Raw genomic sequence first — 18,775 nt, forward strand, 5'->3', positions numbered from 1 at the left:
CTGGCACCCAGATTCGTGGGCCTCTACCCCATCGAATCCATCAGCCCCTCCTCCGTCAGACTAAAGCTACCACCCACATTCAAAGTGCATGCAGTATTCCATGTTTCCTGCCTCAAGCCTGTGTCCTCAAGTCCCCTGTGCCCGCCAGTCGAGGCCCCACTTCCACCGCGCGTGATCGATGGTCACCCAGCTTACACAGTGAAGGCCATCTTGGACTCCCGAAGGAGGGGCAGGGGATTCCAGTACCTGGTCGACTGGGAGGGTTATGGCCCAGAGGAACGGTCATGGATCTCCCGCTCCCTTATCCTTGACGCGTCACTTACGCGCAAATTCCACCGTTTCCATCCTGGTAAGCCGCCAGGGGTCACCTTATAAGAGGGGGGCGTACTGTCACGTTTTGGCTTGTCGCTCTGCTGCCGCCTGACTGTCATTTGTTTTCAGTGCAACCTCAGCAGGCGAGGACGGAGTCAACAGAGCGCACCTGTGGACAATCTCAATCACAGAGGACTCTTAAACTGTGTGCAAACCCTTGCTCGGCGCCAGATTGTACTCCCTGACCTCCTGTTCCTTGCTCCCGCTCAGTCCGGCTCCACGACTCTTGCCCTGCTTTCTGGCTCATTACCTTTGCTTGCATTTACCTGCTCTGTATTGCCTTAGTGTTTTTCCTGTTGGTTAGCCTTCAGTGTTTTTTTTTGTTGTTGTTTTCCTGACAGCCTTCTGCTGTCAGTGTTTTCTTACCCGTAGTGGATTTTCCTTTGTTTGTACTTTTCCCTGGTGGACACTTTCTGTTTTATTAAACCTTTTTTATTACAAGTTCTCTCTTTGTCTCGCATTGGGATCCAAGCCCTCTGACGTGGCTCCAGCCACACCTGACAAAACATCCGCCACAATAACCTAGTAACATGATGAGGAAAGTACTGCATACAGTAAAACATCCGCCACAATAACCTGGTAACATGAGGAGGAAAGTACTGCATACAGTAGTATTGCAAGAAACATGCTTCATTTCATGACAGTCAGACGTAATTTCATCTCATTTCACTGACTAAGTCATTCTAGGCAAGTGCACAACTGGATTGCAAAATATCCTCTTTTTACTGACAAACGTGTGGAATTGAACAACACAATCAAAGAGTCCCTGCATCAGGAGAGACAAGGACTGCATTTTCATGCATGAATGTTGTTTTGCAAACAAATCATTTTCTTACTTCCTTTTGGTCACTGACATCTTTTTCTGCCGTTAAAGACGATGAACTGCCTCGTTTCATGACAACGTGCACACACACATGCAGGATGCTAAAGGGGGCGGGGTCTTACCGTGGGCCAGCAGCATAGCTGGGGGAGGAGACATGAGGACATGAAGACAGTGAGGGGCAGGGGTCTCAAATTCAATTGACCTGGGGGTCATCAAGTATTCCGCAAAAACAGGTCCAGCTAATGCAATCTTTAGTACTAACTTGGCCCAGCATGCTTTGCGGGTCTTGTTTGGTAAGAAGTTAGTGTTTAGAGTAGTAGTAATAGTTGCACTATGTCTGTCTACTTACATGTTACCCGTTAGCTGTGATATGTTACCTTACATGTTACCTGTTATACTGTATATGCTACCTGTTGCATGTTATATGTTACCTTACATGTTACCTGTTATATATTCTAGCCGTTGCATGTTATATGTTACCTTACATGTTACCTGTTATATATGCGACCTGTTGCATGTTATGTTACCTTCCATGTTACCTGTTATATATGCTACCTGTTGCATGTTATGTTACCTTACATGTTACCTGTTATATATTCTAGCCGTTGCATGTTATATGTTACCTTACATGTTACCTGTTATATATGCTACCTGTTGCATGTTATATTACCTTACATGTTACCTGTTATATATTCTAGCCGTTGCATGTTATATGTTACCTTATATGTTACCTGTTATATATGCGACCTGTTGCATGTTATATGTTACCTTACATGTTACCTGTTATATATGCTACCTGTTGCATGTTATGTTACCTTACATGTTACCTGTTATACTGTATATGCTACCTGTTGCATGTTATGTTACCTTACATGTTACCTGTTATACTGTATATGCTACCTGTTGCATGTTATATGTTACCTTACATGTTACCTGTTGTAAGTTGTTGTATGTTACATGTTAACTATTACATGTTACATACCTATTACAGTACATGTTATATGATAACTATTACATGTTATATGTTACATGTTACCTATTACATGTTATATGTTACATGACACCTATTACATGTTATATACCTATTACATGTTATATGTTATCTATTGCATGTTATATGATACCTATTACATGTTATATGTTACATGTTAACTATTACATGTTAAATGTTACCTATTACATGTTACATGTTATATGATACCTATTACATGTTATATGTTACCTATTACATGTTCCCTATTACATGTTATATGTTACATGTTACCTATTACATGTTATATGATACCTATTACATGTTATATGTTACATGTTAACTATTACATGTTAAATGTTACCTATTACATGTCACATGCTATATGATACCTATTACATGTTATATGTTACCTATTACATGTTCCCTATTACATGTTACATGTTACCTATTACATGTTCCCTATTACATGTTCCCTATTACATGTTACATGTTACCTATTACATGTTCCCTATTACATGTTCCCTATTACATGTTATATGTTATATGTTACCTATTACATGTTATATGATACCTATTACATGTTATATGTTACCTATTACATGTTATATGACTTTATTATTGTAACAATACAGCAGTTTTTCTTCCATTTTTGCTGTTGTTTTTAAAATAAGTTACAAATCTTCAGTCAAAATACTTGTAAACTCGTAAATCTTCTTCTTGTATTCTTATGACTTTAATCTGCTAACATTAGAACTTTTTCTACAAAGTCATTTCCCAAAAAGCACAACTTTATTTGTTGTTTTGATTGTTTGTCATAATATTACAGCTTTTTTTTCAAAATGAGGTCTTTTTTCTTGAACATTTCAACTTTCTGCTGGTAAAATGACAATCATTTTCCTCCCACTATCATAACGTTATTCTTTTTCGCCTTCCTTTTTCTTCACATTTACAATTTATACTTGTCAAAAGAAAAAAATTATTGCAGTTTTTTCATTTCTGCAGTTGTTTGTTTTTTTAAATGAAAATAAACGCCCTCAAGGTCCTTCTTGTAATTGTGTATGACTATCTCGCACAGCTTTAATCCTCTTGGGCGTGGACTTGTTCACTCAGCAAGCTGTCATCTTGGACTCCTCATCATGTTGGAAGACTGCTTGACAGTCACACTACACGCAATGTCAACCACAGCTCCCTTATGCTGGCAGCACTCGTGCACACAACCATAACCATGAGGGTGGGTGACATAAGATGGAAGAACAAAATGTGATTGACAAGGCATGATATGCTGCATGCTGTTACGTCTCATGAAAGGAAGGGAGGGGACCAAGCTCTTCTTCATAGTGTTTCACGCTGCATGTTGGAACTTATCTTTCCCACAAACGAACCACAGCTTACTCAACCTTCCTACTAACCTTCCCTCCAATGCAATGGTGAGGAAGAGCATATTGAAGCCATCGCACATCACGTGCTGTGCTGGATGAATTCTAGTGTCCTTGTAGCGCTGTTGTTAGTGATGTAGCGTGTACGGGAGGGTCAAGTGTCCTGGCAATGAGGCACATGGTTGGTGATTGGTCCCACCACCGCCGCTGGAAGGGTTAACTGCTGGGTGCGACCTTCCCATGTGTCCCGTAATGGCGCTTTACAATGGTACAAGGTAGTACTAGTACAGTGTACTAGTATATTGTACAGTATGTAGTATACTAGTGCTAGTATTACCACATGAGGCTACACGGCATCACATGACGTGACGAAGGAACGACCACAGGCCTCACAGCCTGGTCTCTCGCTCACTTCCATTGGAATCCATTAAGCCGCCGGACTGTCACCATGACAACGGTTACTAGACAACAACCTCCAGCAAGGGAGACGGCGCACCGGTGAAATGTCAGACACTTCAATGCTCTTTAGCCAGGAAGGACCTGCAGTCATGTGACTCTTGAACGTGTGCAGCGTTGCACACAAGGCTGAAAACGCGCACGTGACAAATGCAGCACATGGTGGCGCCCAAAGTTTCACCCCAGACACATTGACTTGGAATTTCTCATACAGCGCTACCCATTTCCCTTTCAGCTGCGCTTGTAATTTGATCAGAATAAAGTCCAATGATTCAGAGACAAAAAGCTGCATTCTAACCAGAAAAAATGTGAGAAGAAAGAACTGCTAATACTATGAGGCAAAATAACATCATTTTAGCAGCTTAAAGTTGAAATATTACACAACAACAGCGTCCATTTTTTGAAGCTGTAATATTATGAGAAGAAAACCACAAAAATGAATAAAGTTGTCATTGTTTCACACTTGGCTTGCAGAAAAAAAGAAGTGGAAATGGAAAAAGCAGCTGCAGTTTCAAGAGAATAAAGTCCAAGTTTGAAGAGAAAGAAGGTGCGTCCTCACGCCAGACAAAGTCACCATTTTACGCGAATAAAGCTGAGAGCAAGCATTGTGTCATCTGTATTGAAAGAGCTGGATGCATCCTTTTTCGGTTGTTTTCCCGCCACTGAAAGCAAAGCAGCGCAGCTGACAAGAGCTGTGACGCTAGCTGATGAAATGTAGCAATGACCAAACCCACCGTGGATTGAAGTAGTGTTGGAATCACGCATAGTCACGCTCAGAAGTCCCTTATTGTGCTTTTGCAACGCACTACAACGTCAATCAAAGAAAAATATGGATTCATTAACAATACCTTGCGAATTGTGGTTGGAATTAAACGTTTTTCCAAAATTCAATGTGTATTTTCATCTTTGAATAACAGCTACTAATGCAAACAGCATTACAGTATTTGTGACACAAGACTATGTTATAGTCATAACGTACGTTGGGTTTCACATTAAAATTAGACGATACTCATAAAAACATATTATTATTGGGTAATAGAATCACAGTCGTTTTTATTGTCAGCGTAGGTTACACAAAATAGTTATCGTGGTGCAACATAAAACAGGCTATTCATAAAACAAAAATAACACTCCAAATAAAAATGGGCTAAGTTGAAGAAGATGTCATTTATGCAATCCACTTTCATTCTATAGCACGTTTTATAGACACAGTTCCCAAAGTGGTGCACAAACTAAAACTAGTATGAACAATAATTAATTCAAAGTACAAATGAGTACAATTAAAGCTGGTACATCAAATACATACATCAAATTCTTTTTTTTTTTTTTTTCCTTGACAGGGAAGGACGTGTATGGCAGGAGCTCTGTTGATGATACTGGAAATTTTAACTATTTTGGTGCTTTCCTGACGACACTTCATGAACACAAGATCAGTGCTGCTTGCTGAATCCCCCAACTTTAACTTGGATAGTCGAGAGGTACAGATACAACTATCGATACCTGCTAGCAAAATAGAAAATAGAGCACAGAACAAGTATATCAAAAAACTAAGAAACGAAGTCAAGAAGTTGCAAGATGAAAATGCAGACCTGGGTGCCGCTCTTAAGGAGGTTAAATACCCTATGGAAGATATCAAGGCTCTGCAGGACGACATTAAGGAACTGTTGAATGACAATGCTGCCTTGCGCTCTGCTCTTCAGGAAGCGATAAACCGTAAAGAAAATACAGCATTTTGCAAGGATGTTAGGGTTCTGCAGGATGATATCAGGGCTTTATTGGAAGATAACGCTGCCTTGCGCAGTGCTCTCAAGGAGGCTTTAAACCATATGGAAGCCGCCTCATGTACTGATCTTAAGGACGCTAAAGACCCCAGGGAAGAAAATAGAGCATTATGCAATGATATCAACATTCTACAGGATGACATCAAGGCACGATTGAAGGATAATGCTGACTTTCGCACCACCCTCGAGGAAGAGAAAGAAGCAAAGGAGAATATCAAGGAGCAAATTAAAAACTTCATTGACGAGGTAGATCAGATTGCACGAATTAATGATGTGGTCCTCACAGGGCTCCAAATCACACCCAAGTCAAGAGATGTTCCTTCAATAAAGCAACAGATTGCTAACTTCCTACACGTCCCACTCCATGGCAGGGACAACACCACACCTGTCATCATTAAGTTCACCAACAGGGAATTCAAAGCTGCACTGCTGAAACAGGGAAAGAAGCTAAGAGGCACCAACGTCTACATGAATGAGCATCTCACAAAACGCAATTCCGACATCGCCAGGAAAGCACGAGACCTGAGGAAGCAAGGAAAGATTCAAAGCACTTGGAGCACTAACGGGAAAATCGACATCAAACTAAAAGGAGCTCCAGGAGTCGCAAGTGTGCTTGTTGTCCAAGATATTAGCTATCTGGGAACATATTAAACATTATATTACTATGATAATAAGCATAATTGCAATAACCTTGACATAGTTAATAAAAGGAACTCTTGTATACAAACCCAGCGTCACTAGCAGTGCAACACTAAAGACGATGTGGATATCAACAGGAGAGGAAGGACAGGATAAATAGAAAGGGAAAAGGAAAGGAGGAGGAGGAAAAAAGGGGGGGAGAATTTTTTTTTTTTTTTTTTAGCATTTGTGTACCTGTATACTGTATATGTGTATATGTGCATACTTGTGTAGGTGCAGATGTAAGTGTATCTATATGTATGTGCGTGTTTGTATGTGTATGTACACACATGTATGTATTAGCAATTGATGTGCTACAAAAAGGGGATAGGATTAAATAAGCTCTGCTTCTTCCTACTCCTTTTCGGACATATGCATGTTCGAAATAAATTAAACCAAACCTAAACCTAAACATTTACAACAAGTATGAAAAGAGTCAATAAAATAAATCCACACCGTAAATGAAAAGCAAGATGAGTAAAAGAGATGACAGTGCTCCTTGCCTTCTCTCGAAGGGACAGTGCAACCACAAAACTCATTTGGGCCGCTTGTACCCGTCATCTTGTCCTTTCGTTCATGAGCCACAGCTCATGACCGTACTGTAGGTCGTGAACCACAAAACTCATGCTGACTTCAAAGCTATTGTGTGTCATGTGTTCCCGCTGCAGCGGAGCAACCCGTACCCCCCTGCAAGCAATCTCAGTAGCTCGAGTACTTTGGCCTGGTGCCTGGACTCATTCTGTGCCAGATCGTCCCTTCATACACGCTAGTTGACCACGCTTCCTTCCTCGTGTAGCTCTCGCTTGTGTTGTATGCCTCTGGTCTTTTTGCGTCTATTTATGGTGACTATTTCTACCCTGTTTGGCTGGTGTAGTTCCTGCCTGGGTTTTTCGGCAGCGAATTCGGTTTAGGTTTTTGGTATTTTTTCCTGCTAGTCCATTTTGCCAGCAGTGTTTTTTGTTGTTACCTTTTGGCTTTGCCCAGTTTTATGTTCGGACTCTGTTTTTGTCATCTATTTTTGTATCTGTATTTTCACTCTCAGAAGACTCTTTTTGTATTAAATATATTTTTGCCACCAGGTGTCATTCTCTGTAATTGTAACGCAAGTTTTTCTTCACTTTAGAACGTTTGCTTCAGCATTTCAAGATTCAAGAGAGTTTTATTGTCATGTGCATGGTAAAACAGCAGTTATACCATGCAATGAAAATCTTATTCTGTTCATTCTCCCAAGAAAAGAAAGAAAACAAATGAAAGAATAAGAACATAAGAAACATAAACACATAAACATATATACCAATAAATTAAGCAGCAACAAAAAGAAAAGACATTCATACAAATAAATATACAAATAAATAAGTAATAAATAAATAAAGTGCTATGAGTGTGTGCGTGTGTTGCGTGCGGCGTGTGTGAGTGCTTCGTTGAGAAGCCTGATGGCCTGTGGGTAAAAGCTGTTTGCCAGCCTTGTGGTCCTGGACTTCAAACTCCTGTAGCGTCTGCCTGACGGTAGGAGTGTGAATAATGAGTGTTGTGGATGTGTGCTGTCCTTGATGAGGTTGTGTGTTCTGCGTAGGACTCTAGATTTATAAATGTCTTGCAGTGAGGGGAGGGCTGCCCCAACAATGTTCTGTGAGGTCTTGATCACCCGCTGGAGTGCCTTCCTATCACGTGTTGTACAGTTACCGTACCAAACAGTGATGGAGGCGGTAAGGACACTTTCCATAGTGCATCTGTAGAAGCAACTCAGGATTGTGGTGGACATGCCAAATTTCCTCAGTCTTCTCAGGAAGTACAGTCTCCTTTGGGACTTCTTCAGAATTTGTTGGGTGTTGTGAGACCAGGTGAGGTCCTCGCTGATGTGTGTGCCAAGGAACTTGAAGGTTTTCACCCTCTCCACCTCAGTCTCACCAATAAACAGGGGTCTATGCGGCTCCTTTTCCCTTGTTCTTGGGTCGATGATCATCTCTTTAGCCTTATCTGTATTGAGAAGGAGATTGTTACCACGACACCAAGCTATGAGGTCCTCCACCTCTCTTCTGTATGATGTTTCAACACCACCAGTGATCAGTCCGATGACTGTAGTGTCATCCGCAAATTTAATGATGCTGGTGTTGTTCTGGGAGGCCACGCAATCGTAGGTGAAGAGCGTGTAGAGGAGCGGACTCAGCACACACCCCTGTGGGGTCCCAGTGCTCACAATTCTTGAGCTGGATGTGCGATTGTGGACTCTGACTGACTGGGGTCTGCATGTGAGAAAGTTAAACACCCAGTTACAGAGGGAGGGAGACAGGCCAAGTGTGAGGAGCTTATTTGTGAGTTTGTGGGGGAAGACTGTATTAAAAGCAGAGCTATAGTCTATAAATAGCATTCTGACATATGTGTCCTGGCCCTGTAGGTGAGAAAGGGCTGTGTGGATGGCAGTGTTGACTGCATCATCTGTGGACCGGTTCTGGCGAGATGCTTGTGCAAGCGACAGGTTAAATATGTCGGCAAGCACATCAGCTAGCTCTGATGAGCAAACCCGAAGTGCACGTCCTGAGATGTTGTCTGGGCCTGCTGCTTTTTGTGGGTTTGTTTTGTTCAGAACCCTGCGCACATCAGCTGATGTCACCATGAGAGGTGAGTCCTGTGTGCTCCCCAAGTTCAGCCACCCTCTCTGCTCATCAGGAGTTTGGGTTTCAAAGCGGGCATAGAACTCATTCAGCTCATCTGGAAGTGTGGTTTGGCTGGACTATGATAGTGATCACAATGACAATACCGCATTGAAACAGTCACACATAATAGTAGTCATGAAATGATGAACTATGATAGTGATCACAATGATAATACTGCATTGAAACAGTCACACATAATAGTAGTCATGAAATGATTATCCATGATAGTGAACAGAATGATAATTACTGTAATGCACATCATTGTAAAAAAAACTATAGTCATACTGCTGATATCACCGTCGCTGTAATAAAACCAACAACATAATAACACCCTGGTTAACTCAGTGAGTAATGTGGGGAAGTACGTATGTACTGTGAGTGTGCATATGTACAGGTATCTCTGTATGTGGGGAAGTCTTCATATATATAAAGGTGTAAGAATGTGTGGGTGTGTAATTGTCACTGAGAATGCATGAAAGGAAAGGGGCCGCCCTCCACCTCCCAGAGAGCCCCTCCCCAAATAGCCAGGCTGAGCCCGCGCCGCCAGAATGCCACCAGGCCCAAAGGGGCAGGCAGCACAAAGATCAGTGCCCCGAGAGCCAGCCCAGAGAGCCCTCCCCCCCGGGAAGACCAGCAAGGGGCCGAAGAAAAGTAATCCCAGCCAAAGACAGGGCGCCGGCGGGCCGGAGGACAGCCAACCCCCAAGACCAGCAAGAGATCACACCCCACAAAGGCAGACGAGTACCGGGGGCCACAAACCGGCAGGCCCAGAGACGCCCCCACAACCGGAAAGAAGCCTGCCCACGCCGGAAGCGCCAAGCCCCCACCCCCCACCGCCAACCCCACCCCCAGGGAGCGGAGCCCGGCCCACCCTGGGCCAATCCCCGCCCACCCCCCGACACAGGGCCACCCCGCCCAGGGATGCAGGAGGCACACCCTCCACCCACCCGGCGGAGGCACGGGCGGCAGAGATGTATCACCCAGCACCTGACCCCACGGAGCAAACCCCTGTATGCCCCCCCCTCCAAAATAAATAACTAAAATAAATAAATAAATAAAAGTACACACACACACACACGCGCACGCACATACACACACACACACACACATACGCACGCACGCATGCGCACACACACACACACACACACACACACACATACACGCACGCACACACAGTGGTCGACTGCCCGACACCCGGAAGCCTCGCCCTATCCCTCGTTGGTAACCCACGGAGAAGTGGAGCTGGTCACCCGGGGGTCCCAGACATACAATCCAGAACCCAGACGTGGAGAGCGCGGACCGCCGGGGAGCAGAAAGACACCAGGCCACACCCTCCCAACGGTAGGACGCCGCCAGCAAGGCAGACAGAGGAGTCAGCGAGGAGGAAAGCGGGAAACTGAGCAAGCGGGCGGGAAAACGGGTGAGCAGCCATGCGAACCACCACACAGCGGCAACCGACACCAGGGAGCGAGAGAACCGCACCCCAAGCCGCAGGGAGGCCAAGCACCAGAGCCGAGCAGCCGACCAGACCAGCAGCAGACCAGCCGACGGACCCCACCAACCACCAGAAGCCAGACCAGCCACATGCCACCAGAGCACCGGAGCCCCAACCCCGACAAGCCCGCAGACAGACCGGGGGAGGCGAGGACACAGACAGCGGCCCAGCAGAGCACAAAGCGCAATGGCGACAAACGCCCAAGCGCCCGGCAGAGCACAACCCCCCCAGCGGGCGCGGCCCCAGGGCACACGCCGCCCCCCCCCACCCGGCCTCCCAGGCCCACAATACCCGCAAGGATGACCAAGGCCCAACCCACCAGTCGGCCCGGCGCCCCAGCAGCCGCTGCAGCGGAGCAACCACAAGCCCCCGCGGCGGCACATGGGCCACCCGCAGCACCGGCACCGCCCCCGGAGACCGCCAAACTCGCCCCAAGAGCGCAGAGGCGCCCGCGGCACGTGTCAGTCCAGGGGAAGCACCGCAAGCCGCCCCCCTGGCGCAAGCCCCGGCATCAACAGGCCCCAGAGGGCCACCCCAGGGAAAGGCAGGCGAACCAGACAAAGGCATCCCACAAGCCAGGCCACCCCGGGCGAGCCACCGCAACGGCCAGGCCCCCGGCCAAACCCCCGACCCCAGCGGGCAGGCGCAGCGGAACAGGCACAAGGTACCCCAATCCAGCCCGCCCCACCCGTGTATGTGATAAGGTGTGATTGTGTCTATTATGCAATAAAAAAAATAATAAATAAATAAAATAAAATAAACGAGGACAGCCCTGAAAAGCTGGTCTATGTGTCCCTGAGAGGTGTATCTGTGTGCATGTATATGATAGGGGTGTATGTGGATGATAGCTAATGATGCAATTAAAATTGGGGGACAGCTGCCGCTCGGAGGGCCCCTCACCTGACTAGCCCCCCCAAACCCTAAGTGTCTACTCTGCGATTAAAATTGGGGGACAACAGGTCAGTGGCACGGCAGGGGCAAAGGAACCCCGCAAGGCAGCTCCCCTCCCCAACCACACCCGACCGTAGGCCACCCCCAAAGTCCTATATGAGGTGGTGCAGTGGAAGAGGAAGGACAGGGGCCCCATACCCCAATGCCGCCCAAACCGAGCAGGGGGGGACCAAGGACACATGACCGACTGGCCACCCACCACATCCCAGGCTCGGGCGAGCCACAGGTCGCAGGATACACCACAGGACCTACCCGGCCCGCCTGGATGCCCAGTCCGGCCCACCCAAACCCCAGAGGCAATACCCCCAGCCACAACCACAAAGCACGCAAGCCAGAGGCGCCAGGGAGGGACAGAGAAGCAAGCACCGCACGACAGGGCCCACGAGAGGAGCGGCCCCCTGCCCGACGCCCAAGCAGATGCCCCCGCCCGCCCCACCCGCTGCCCGCCCCGCCCCCCGCCACCACTCCACCCCCCGCCCATCCACCAACACGCCAAGGGAGAAACCCCGAAGGGAGGGAGACAACCGCCGGCCAGGAAGCAGAGACCAGCCAGACACCAGCAGGTAGCAGGGACCACCCGCCAGCCCCCCGCCAGCCCCACCCCCAAGCCCCCGGCCAAAGCCACCCCCGACCGCCCCACCCGGGAGCAAGCATCCCCCCGCCGATCCCGGCCAGCGCCACGCAGAAGAACACCACGCCGCCCACCCCCACGCGCACCCACACGGAGGTCAACCAACACCGCCCACTGGACGGTCCCCCCGACCCCGCCCATCACCCGACCCGGACCCCTCCCCACCCTCACCCACCAGCCTCCCCAGGCAGGCAGCCCAGCAAAGAAGACCCAGGACACCAAGCCCGCCCCCGCCCGCCCCCGAGGTACCAGGGCCACCCAGCGACCAGGACCACACCCCATGCCAGATGAACGAGACCCCCAGGGGCAGAGACAGACGCCCTCACCCCCCCGAAAGTCAGGTCAGGGAATTAATTATTGGTGCCCATATAGACTGAAATTCTGACATTTGTTCCTTAGATTCAGCAGACATTCTCTCCATAGCTATATGATCTAACAAAAGATTTTTGTAAAGAGCTATGTTCACTTTCTTCCTTGATTTCCAATTGATGAGAATGGTTTTCTTGGCGATGCTTAATGCAGTGATGAGAAGCTGTGTTTGGTTTGTTTCTACATCAATTGTGGAGAGATCGCCCAGCAGGCATAGTAAAGGGGAGGTAGGAATGGAGAATCCAAGTGCCAAAGATAGGTACTCACACACTCTGTGCCAAAAATGTTTAATGGGAGCACAGGTCCACATGGAGTGTAAGTAGTCATCTATTCTATGGTCTGAGCAGTGTGTACAGATGTTAGAGTCAGTTAAGCCCATTCTAAACATTCTATGTCCTGTGTAGTGTACTCTATGAAGGATTTTAAACTGAATCAGCTGTAAATTGGGATTATTGATTAACCGGGATGCATTGAGACATATTTGCTTCCAGAATTCAGGGTCACAGCTTGTAGATAAATCTGAGTTCCATTTGGAGATTGGTACTCTGATTGTGTTGTCATTTTTTCAAAGTAGAACATATAATTTAGATAATGTTTTAGGGGCAGATATTTTTAAAAACTGGTCAATAGTGGTATTGCTTTCCCATGATATAGTCGATGGAAAAGCACTGCTCGCAGGACATTGAGCTGCTGATGGTGAAATGCGGACCTTTTTATTTGCCTCGTGAGTTTAGCGCTGTGTATTTAACTGTTGTTTACATTCCACCACGAGCGAACACTGCTAACGCACTAGGCCTCCTGCATGACATCATTGATAAACACGAGACCAAACACCCAGACGCTGTATTCATTATATCTGGCGATTTCAACCACTGTAACCTCAGGACTGTCCTCCCCAAATATTACCAGCATGTGAGCTTTCCCACAAGGGAAAATAACATCCTGGACCAAGTCTACAGCAACATGAAAGGTGCTTTGAAGGCTGTTCCAAGACCCCACTTTGGAAAGGCTGACCATATCTCATATTCCTTTATCCAACATACAGACAACTTCTCAAAAAAGATCCCCCTGTAAGTACAGCAGTTAAAGTGTGGAATGAAGAAACTGATCAAGTACTTCAGGACTGCTTTGGCTGCACAAACTGGGATGTGTTTAAAATTGCAGCGGGGAGGGAAGATTGTACTGTTGATTTGGATTAATATGCTTCTGCTATTGCTGGCTACATTAGCACATGTATAGAGACTGTTACCACCACCAAGTATTACAGGAAATACCCTAACCAAAAACAGTGGATGAACTGTGATGTAATGGCTAAGCTACGTGCTCGTTCGACTGCATTTGTCATGGGCGCTGAGGACTACAAAAAGGCCAGATATGACCTGAGGAGGTCCATACGAGAGGCCAAAAGACAGTACAGACAGAAGCTGGAGGGCTACTATTCCACCTCAGACCCTCGGCGCATGTGGGCGGGGCTCCAGCACATCATAGACTATCGACAGCGGAGTAGCGTAGCCTCGTCCAGCCAAACCACACTTCCAGATGAGCTGAATGAGTTCTATGCCCGCTTTGACACCCAAACTCCTGATGAGCAGAGAGGGTGGCTGGACCTGGGGAGCACACAGGACTCACCTCTCATGGTGACATCAGCTGATGTGGCAGGGTTCTGAACAAAACAAACCCACGAAAAGCAGCAGGCCCAGACAACATCTCAGGACGTGCACTTCGGGTTTGCTCATCAGAGCTAGCTGATGTGCTTGCTGACATATTTAACCTGTCGCTTGCACAAGCATCTGTACCGACCTGCTTTTATGGTCTTTTAAGAGCAACGTGACCTGCTTGAATGACTATCGCCCTATAGCACTCACTCCTATTGTTATGAAGTGCTTTGAAAGAATAGTCATGACCCACATCAAAAAGAGCATCCCGGCGGCAACTGTGGACCCTCTACAGTTTGCATATTGCCAGAACCGGTCCATGGATGATGCAGTCAACACTGCCATCCACACAGCCCTTTCTCACCTACAGGGCCAGGACACATATGTCAGAATGCTATTTATAGACTATAGCTCTGCTTTTAATACAGTCAGCCCCCACAAACTCACAAATAAGCTCCTCACACTTGGCCTGTCTCCCTCCCTCTGTAACTGGGTGTTTAACTTTCTAACAGGCAGGCCCCAGTCAGTCAGAGTCCACAATCCCACATCCAGCTCAAGAATTGTGAGCACTGGGACCCCACAGGGGTGTGTGCTGAGTCCGCTCCTCTACACGCTCTTCACCTACGATTGCGTGGCCTCCCAGAACAACACCAGCATCATTAAATTTGCGGATGACACTACAGTCATCGGACTGATCACTGGTGGTGTTGAAACATCATACAGAAGAGAGGTGGAGGACCTCATAGCTTGGTGTTGTGATAACAATCTCCTTCTCAATACAGATAAGACTAAAGAGATGATCATCGACCCAAGAACAAGGGAAAAGGAGCCGCATAGACCCCTGTTTATTGGTGAGACTGAGGTGGAGAGGGTGAAAACCTTCAAGTTCCTTGGCACACACATCAGCGAGGACCTCACCTGGTCTCACAACACCCAACAAATTCTGAAGAAGTCCCAAAGGAGACTGTACTTCTTGAGAAGACTGAGGAAATTTGGCATGACTGTGTAACAAGGTTGTTAAATGAGATAAAGTTGTTTCCTATAATTATATTTTTCATACAACTTATTCCTTTTTCCTTTCCTTTTTCGTGCCATGTTGGGAAATTTAATGGTTTCTTTTTAAGCAAGATGTCAGGATTATTCCAGACGGGAGTGTATTGGCAAGGAGTGAGCGAGAATTTTGTTATTTTTAGAAATTCCCACCAAGCTGTCAGAGTGGTGCTTATATTCATACTTTTAAAACAATTATTTTTCCGAAGGATTTGGCTAATGAAGGGCAGGTTACAAATTGGGATTTCATGGCTAAGTGATTGTTCTATGTCTAGCCATAAATAATCCAATGGGTTAGGGTTGATCCATTTTAAGATATACTGTAACCTGTTTGCAAGGAAGTAGTTGGGGAAGTTTGGGAGTTCTAAGCCCCCATATTCTTTAGATTTTTGTAATGTTTTGAGACTTATTCGTGCTGGCTTATTTTTCCAAAGAAATTTATTTATATATGAGTCTAATGACTTGAACCAAATTATAGATGGTTTGGTGGGGATCATGTAAAATAGATAATTAACCTTTGGTAAAATCATCATTTTCACGGTGGATACTCTGCCTGTAAGTGAGATGGGCAAGGTTCTCCAACGTGCAAGATCATCCTCTATTGACTTCAATAGTGGAGTATAATTCAAGCGGATCAGGTCTGACAGGTTGGAGGAAATGTTAATACCCAAATACTTAATGTTCCCTGAACACAGTGGTATAGAGGGGGTGCTCTGGAAACCAAAGTTAATGGGCAGTACTGTGGTTTTAGACCAGTTAATGGAGTAATCTGAGAAGGTGCTATAATTGTTAATGAGTGAGATGAAGAATGTGAATTATCTAGGAAGAGTAATACATCATCAGCATAAAGGCTTATCTTATGATGAACATTTGTGGTGTGGATCCCTTTAATATTTATATTTTTGTAGTGTTGCAAAGAGAAATTTCCAGTTTACTCTGTCAAATGCTTTTTCAGCATCCAATGAGACAATTGTGGTTTCTAAATTATGGATGATAGAGTAATCAATCAGATTGATTAGACGGCGTACGTTGCTAGTTGAGTTTCTCCCCTTGATAAATCCTGATTGATCAGGGTGTATTATATGAGGGGTAACTTTTTCCAGCCTTATAGCTCACGCTTTGCATATTATTTTAAGATCTGCATTAATCAGTGAAATTGGACGATAACTGGAAGGTAGTGTTGGGTCCTTATCCGGTTTCTACTCAGTGGCTGCAGGTGGAACTTATCAATAGCGAGTAAATATGACCAATGAAGATGTTTTGGTGGACATCAGGTGAAAACCACCTGACATCAGCCTACAGTACGTATTATCACTTTCATCCCAATGCAGCCACTTCTTATTTTAAAATGCTCAAGTGGGTGGGGGTCATTAGTGATCTCTGATCAAGTGGCCTCATGGTGTGCAGGGAGGACAGGGTGGTGGAGTTCTTAATGATGGGATGACTGAAGGTGTTTGGAAGCGTAAAGGTGTTATTTCACGTCTAGAGGTCATGTTAAAAAGTGTATTTAGAAGGTGGTGAACAGGTTTTCTATGTCTTATTTTCGCTTATTATGTCTACTATATTGGTAATAGGAGTGTAAAGGTGACTATAGGGTTGTTATTTCGTGTCTAGAGGGCTCTAATAATGTTAAAAAGTGTATTTAGAAGGTGGTAAACAGGTTTTCTATGTCTTATTTTCTCTTATTATGTCTACTATATTGGGTAATACGAGTGTAAAGGTGATTATAGGGGTGTTATTTCATGTCTAGAGGGCTCTAATCATGTTAAAAAGTGTATTTAGAAGGTGGTAAACAGGTTTTCTATGTCTCGTTTTCTCTTATTATGTCTACTATATTAGGTAATAGGAGTGTAAAGGTGACTATAGGGGTGTTATTTCATGTCTAGAGGGCTCTAATCATGTTAAAAAGTGTATTTAGAAGGTGGTAAACAGGTTTTCTATGTCTTATTTTCTCTTATTATGTCAACTATATTGGGTAATAGGAGTGTAAAGGTGACTTTAGGGGTGTTATTTCATGTCTAGAGGGCTCTAATCATGTTGAAAAATGCTCTAAGTACCAGAATATTTCATTTATAAAGAAGGAATCTTACTTGGTGACGCTTGTGTCGGGAACCAATCAACCGCCATGAAGGAGGGATTAGTGGATGCAATAGCACACGCTGGAATATGAGTCTCATTTACTTTTATTAATAGTATTGTTTTTTATGTATGTAATTACTACTTTATTTGTATTAGCTTTTAAATGCTTTTATGATTTTATTTGTTATTATTTTGTATGATTAAGTCATTCAACGATGCACACTGGATTATAAGTCTCATTTCTTTTGATTGATTCATTTTATGATGATGTTTGAGTTCCATCATGGCCGTTGACGGCAGTGTTGACTTTGTGGTTTGTGTCCGTCAGCAGGACTTCCCACTGAAAAAGCTGCTATGTTTTTGACATATTATGATCTATAAGTCGCTGGATTAGCCCAATTGCAGGCCAAAGAAAAGAATGTAAAAGATGACAAACATTCCACCTGCGCCTGCTGAAGGAAAGGAGGTCAAGAAACCCATCCAGTGTCTTCATCGCTCCATTAGGGCTCACGTCAGACTGACCGCTAACAACGGCACCATTAGCGCAACTTTGAAAGCAACACAAAGGGCTTCCTCCACACGCCCGTGACCCCTCCCTCTCTCTCTGACGCCACGTAATAAGCTCCGGGTTGAGACGCGGGAGCGCTCAAGGTTTCCGAGGAGCGAAACAGGAGGAGACGGCCGGTTGGCTCTCCAGTGGAAATGTCGCAGTGAAGAAGCAAAGCTTGTGGGGATGCTGCCACAAACGTGTCGCTCTTTCGGAGCTTCCCTGACTAGACTTCACAAGCACAAGATCAGGACTGCTGGCCGACTCCCTCCACTTTAACGCAGATAGGCGTTCCTTGAATTAAGCTACAAGTGCTGATAGCTGCTAGCACGTCAAGCTAACTGGCTAACTGCTGAAGCTCCAAGAAGTTGCCTAGCAATAATGCCAAACACAAAGACAAATGGAAACAGAGTCAAAATGAGAAATAGGGTCAGTCTGGCTGTCGGAAGAGAAGGATTCGATATGATGTCATGTTGTGTATGTGTACCTTTTCCAGCAGTGTTTTCTCTTAAGCTAGCCCGTGGCTTATCTTTGGAGCCTATTTTTTATTTTTGTGTGAGCATTTTCCCTCGACGTAGCACATCTTTTGTATTAGACTTTGTTTTTCCACTCTCTGCTTTGGGATCGTAACTCCAGCTGTCGCCGGATGGTGACATGATTATACGCCTTGCGGACGGAGATCCTCAACACACATATTCAACATTGAAGATTGCAGGGCATCACCCTCAGCGATAAGATGTTGGCACTCCACGGTACGTCTACACTCGGCGACTATCCACCAATCAGCGTGTCTGGTAGGCTGTAAATACTGGAATACTACACACAGTAAATATACCACTGTTTAAATGTGAATGGAGTGAGGTTCCCCAGCATGGTGAAGTTAGC

At 45.5% G+C, this 18,775-nt stretch overlaps 1 protein-coding gene across 8 annotated transcripts in view; it reads right to left on the reverse strand.

Annotated features, from left to right (window-relative positions):
• Window positions 1-18,775, reverse strand: part of slc8a3 (solute carrier family 8 member 3) — a 75,757-nt gene that overhangs the window by 24,094 nt on the left and 32,888 nt on the right. For 4 of the 8 annotated variants that reach the window (XM_054796058.1, XM_054796056.1, XM_054796054.1 and 1 more), the window contains one exon: window positions 1,318-1,335. The exons of 3 other annotated variants lie outside the window; for them this stretch is intronic. In XM_054796058.1, the coding sequence (XP_054652033.1) occupies window positions 1,318-1,335 (18 nt within the window). Of the gene's footprint in view, window positions 1-1,317; window positions 1,336-4,559; window positions 8,168-18,775 lie in introns of those variants that run through there. One more of the 8 variants, XM_054796061.1, reaches the window with a different exon arrangement.

This window comes from Dunckerocampus dactyliophorus, chromosome 13, assembly GCF_027744805.1.
Source record: "Dunckerocampus dactyliophorus isolate RoL2022-P2 chromosome 13, RoL_Ddac_1.1, whole genome shotgun sequence".
Taxonomy (NCBI): domain Eukaryota; kingdom Metazoa; phylum Chordata; class Actinopteri; order Syngnathiformes; family Syngnathidae; genus Dunckerocampus; species Dunckerocampus dactyliophorus.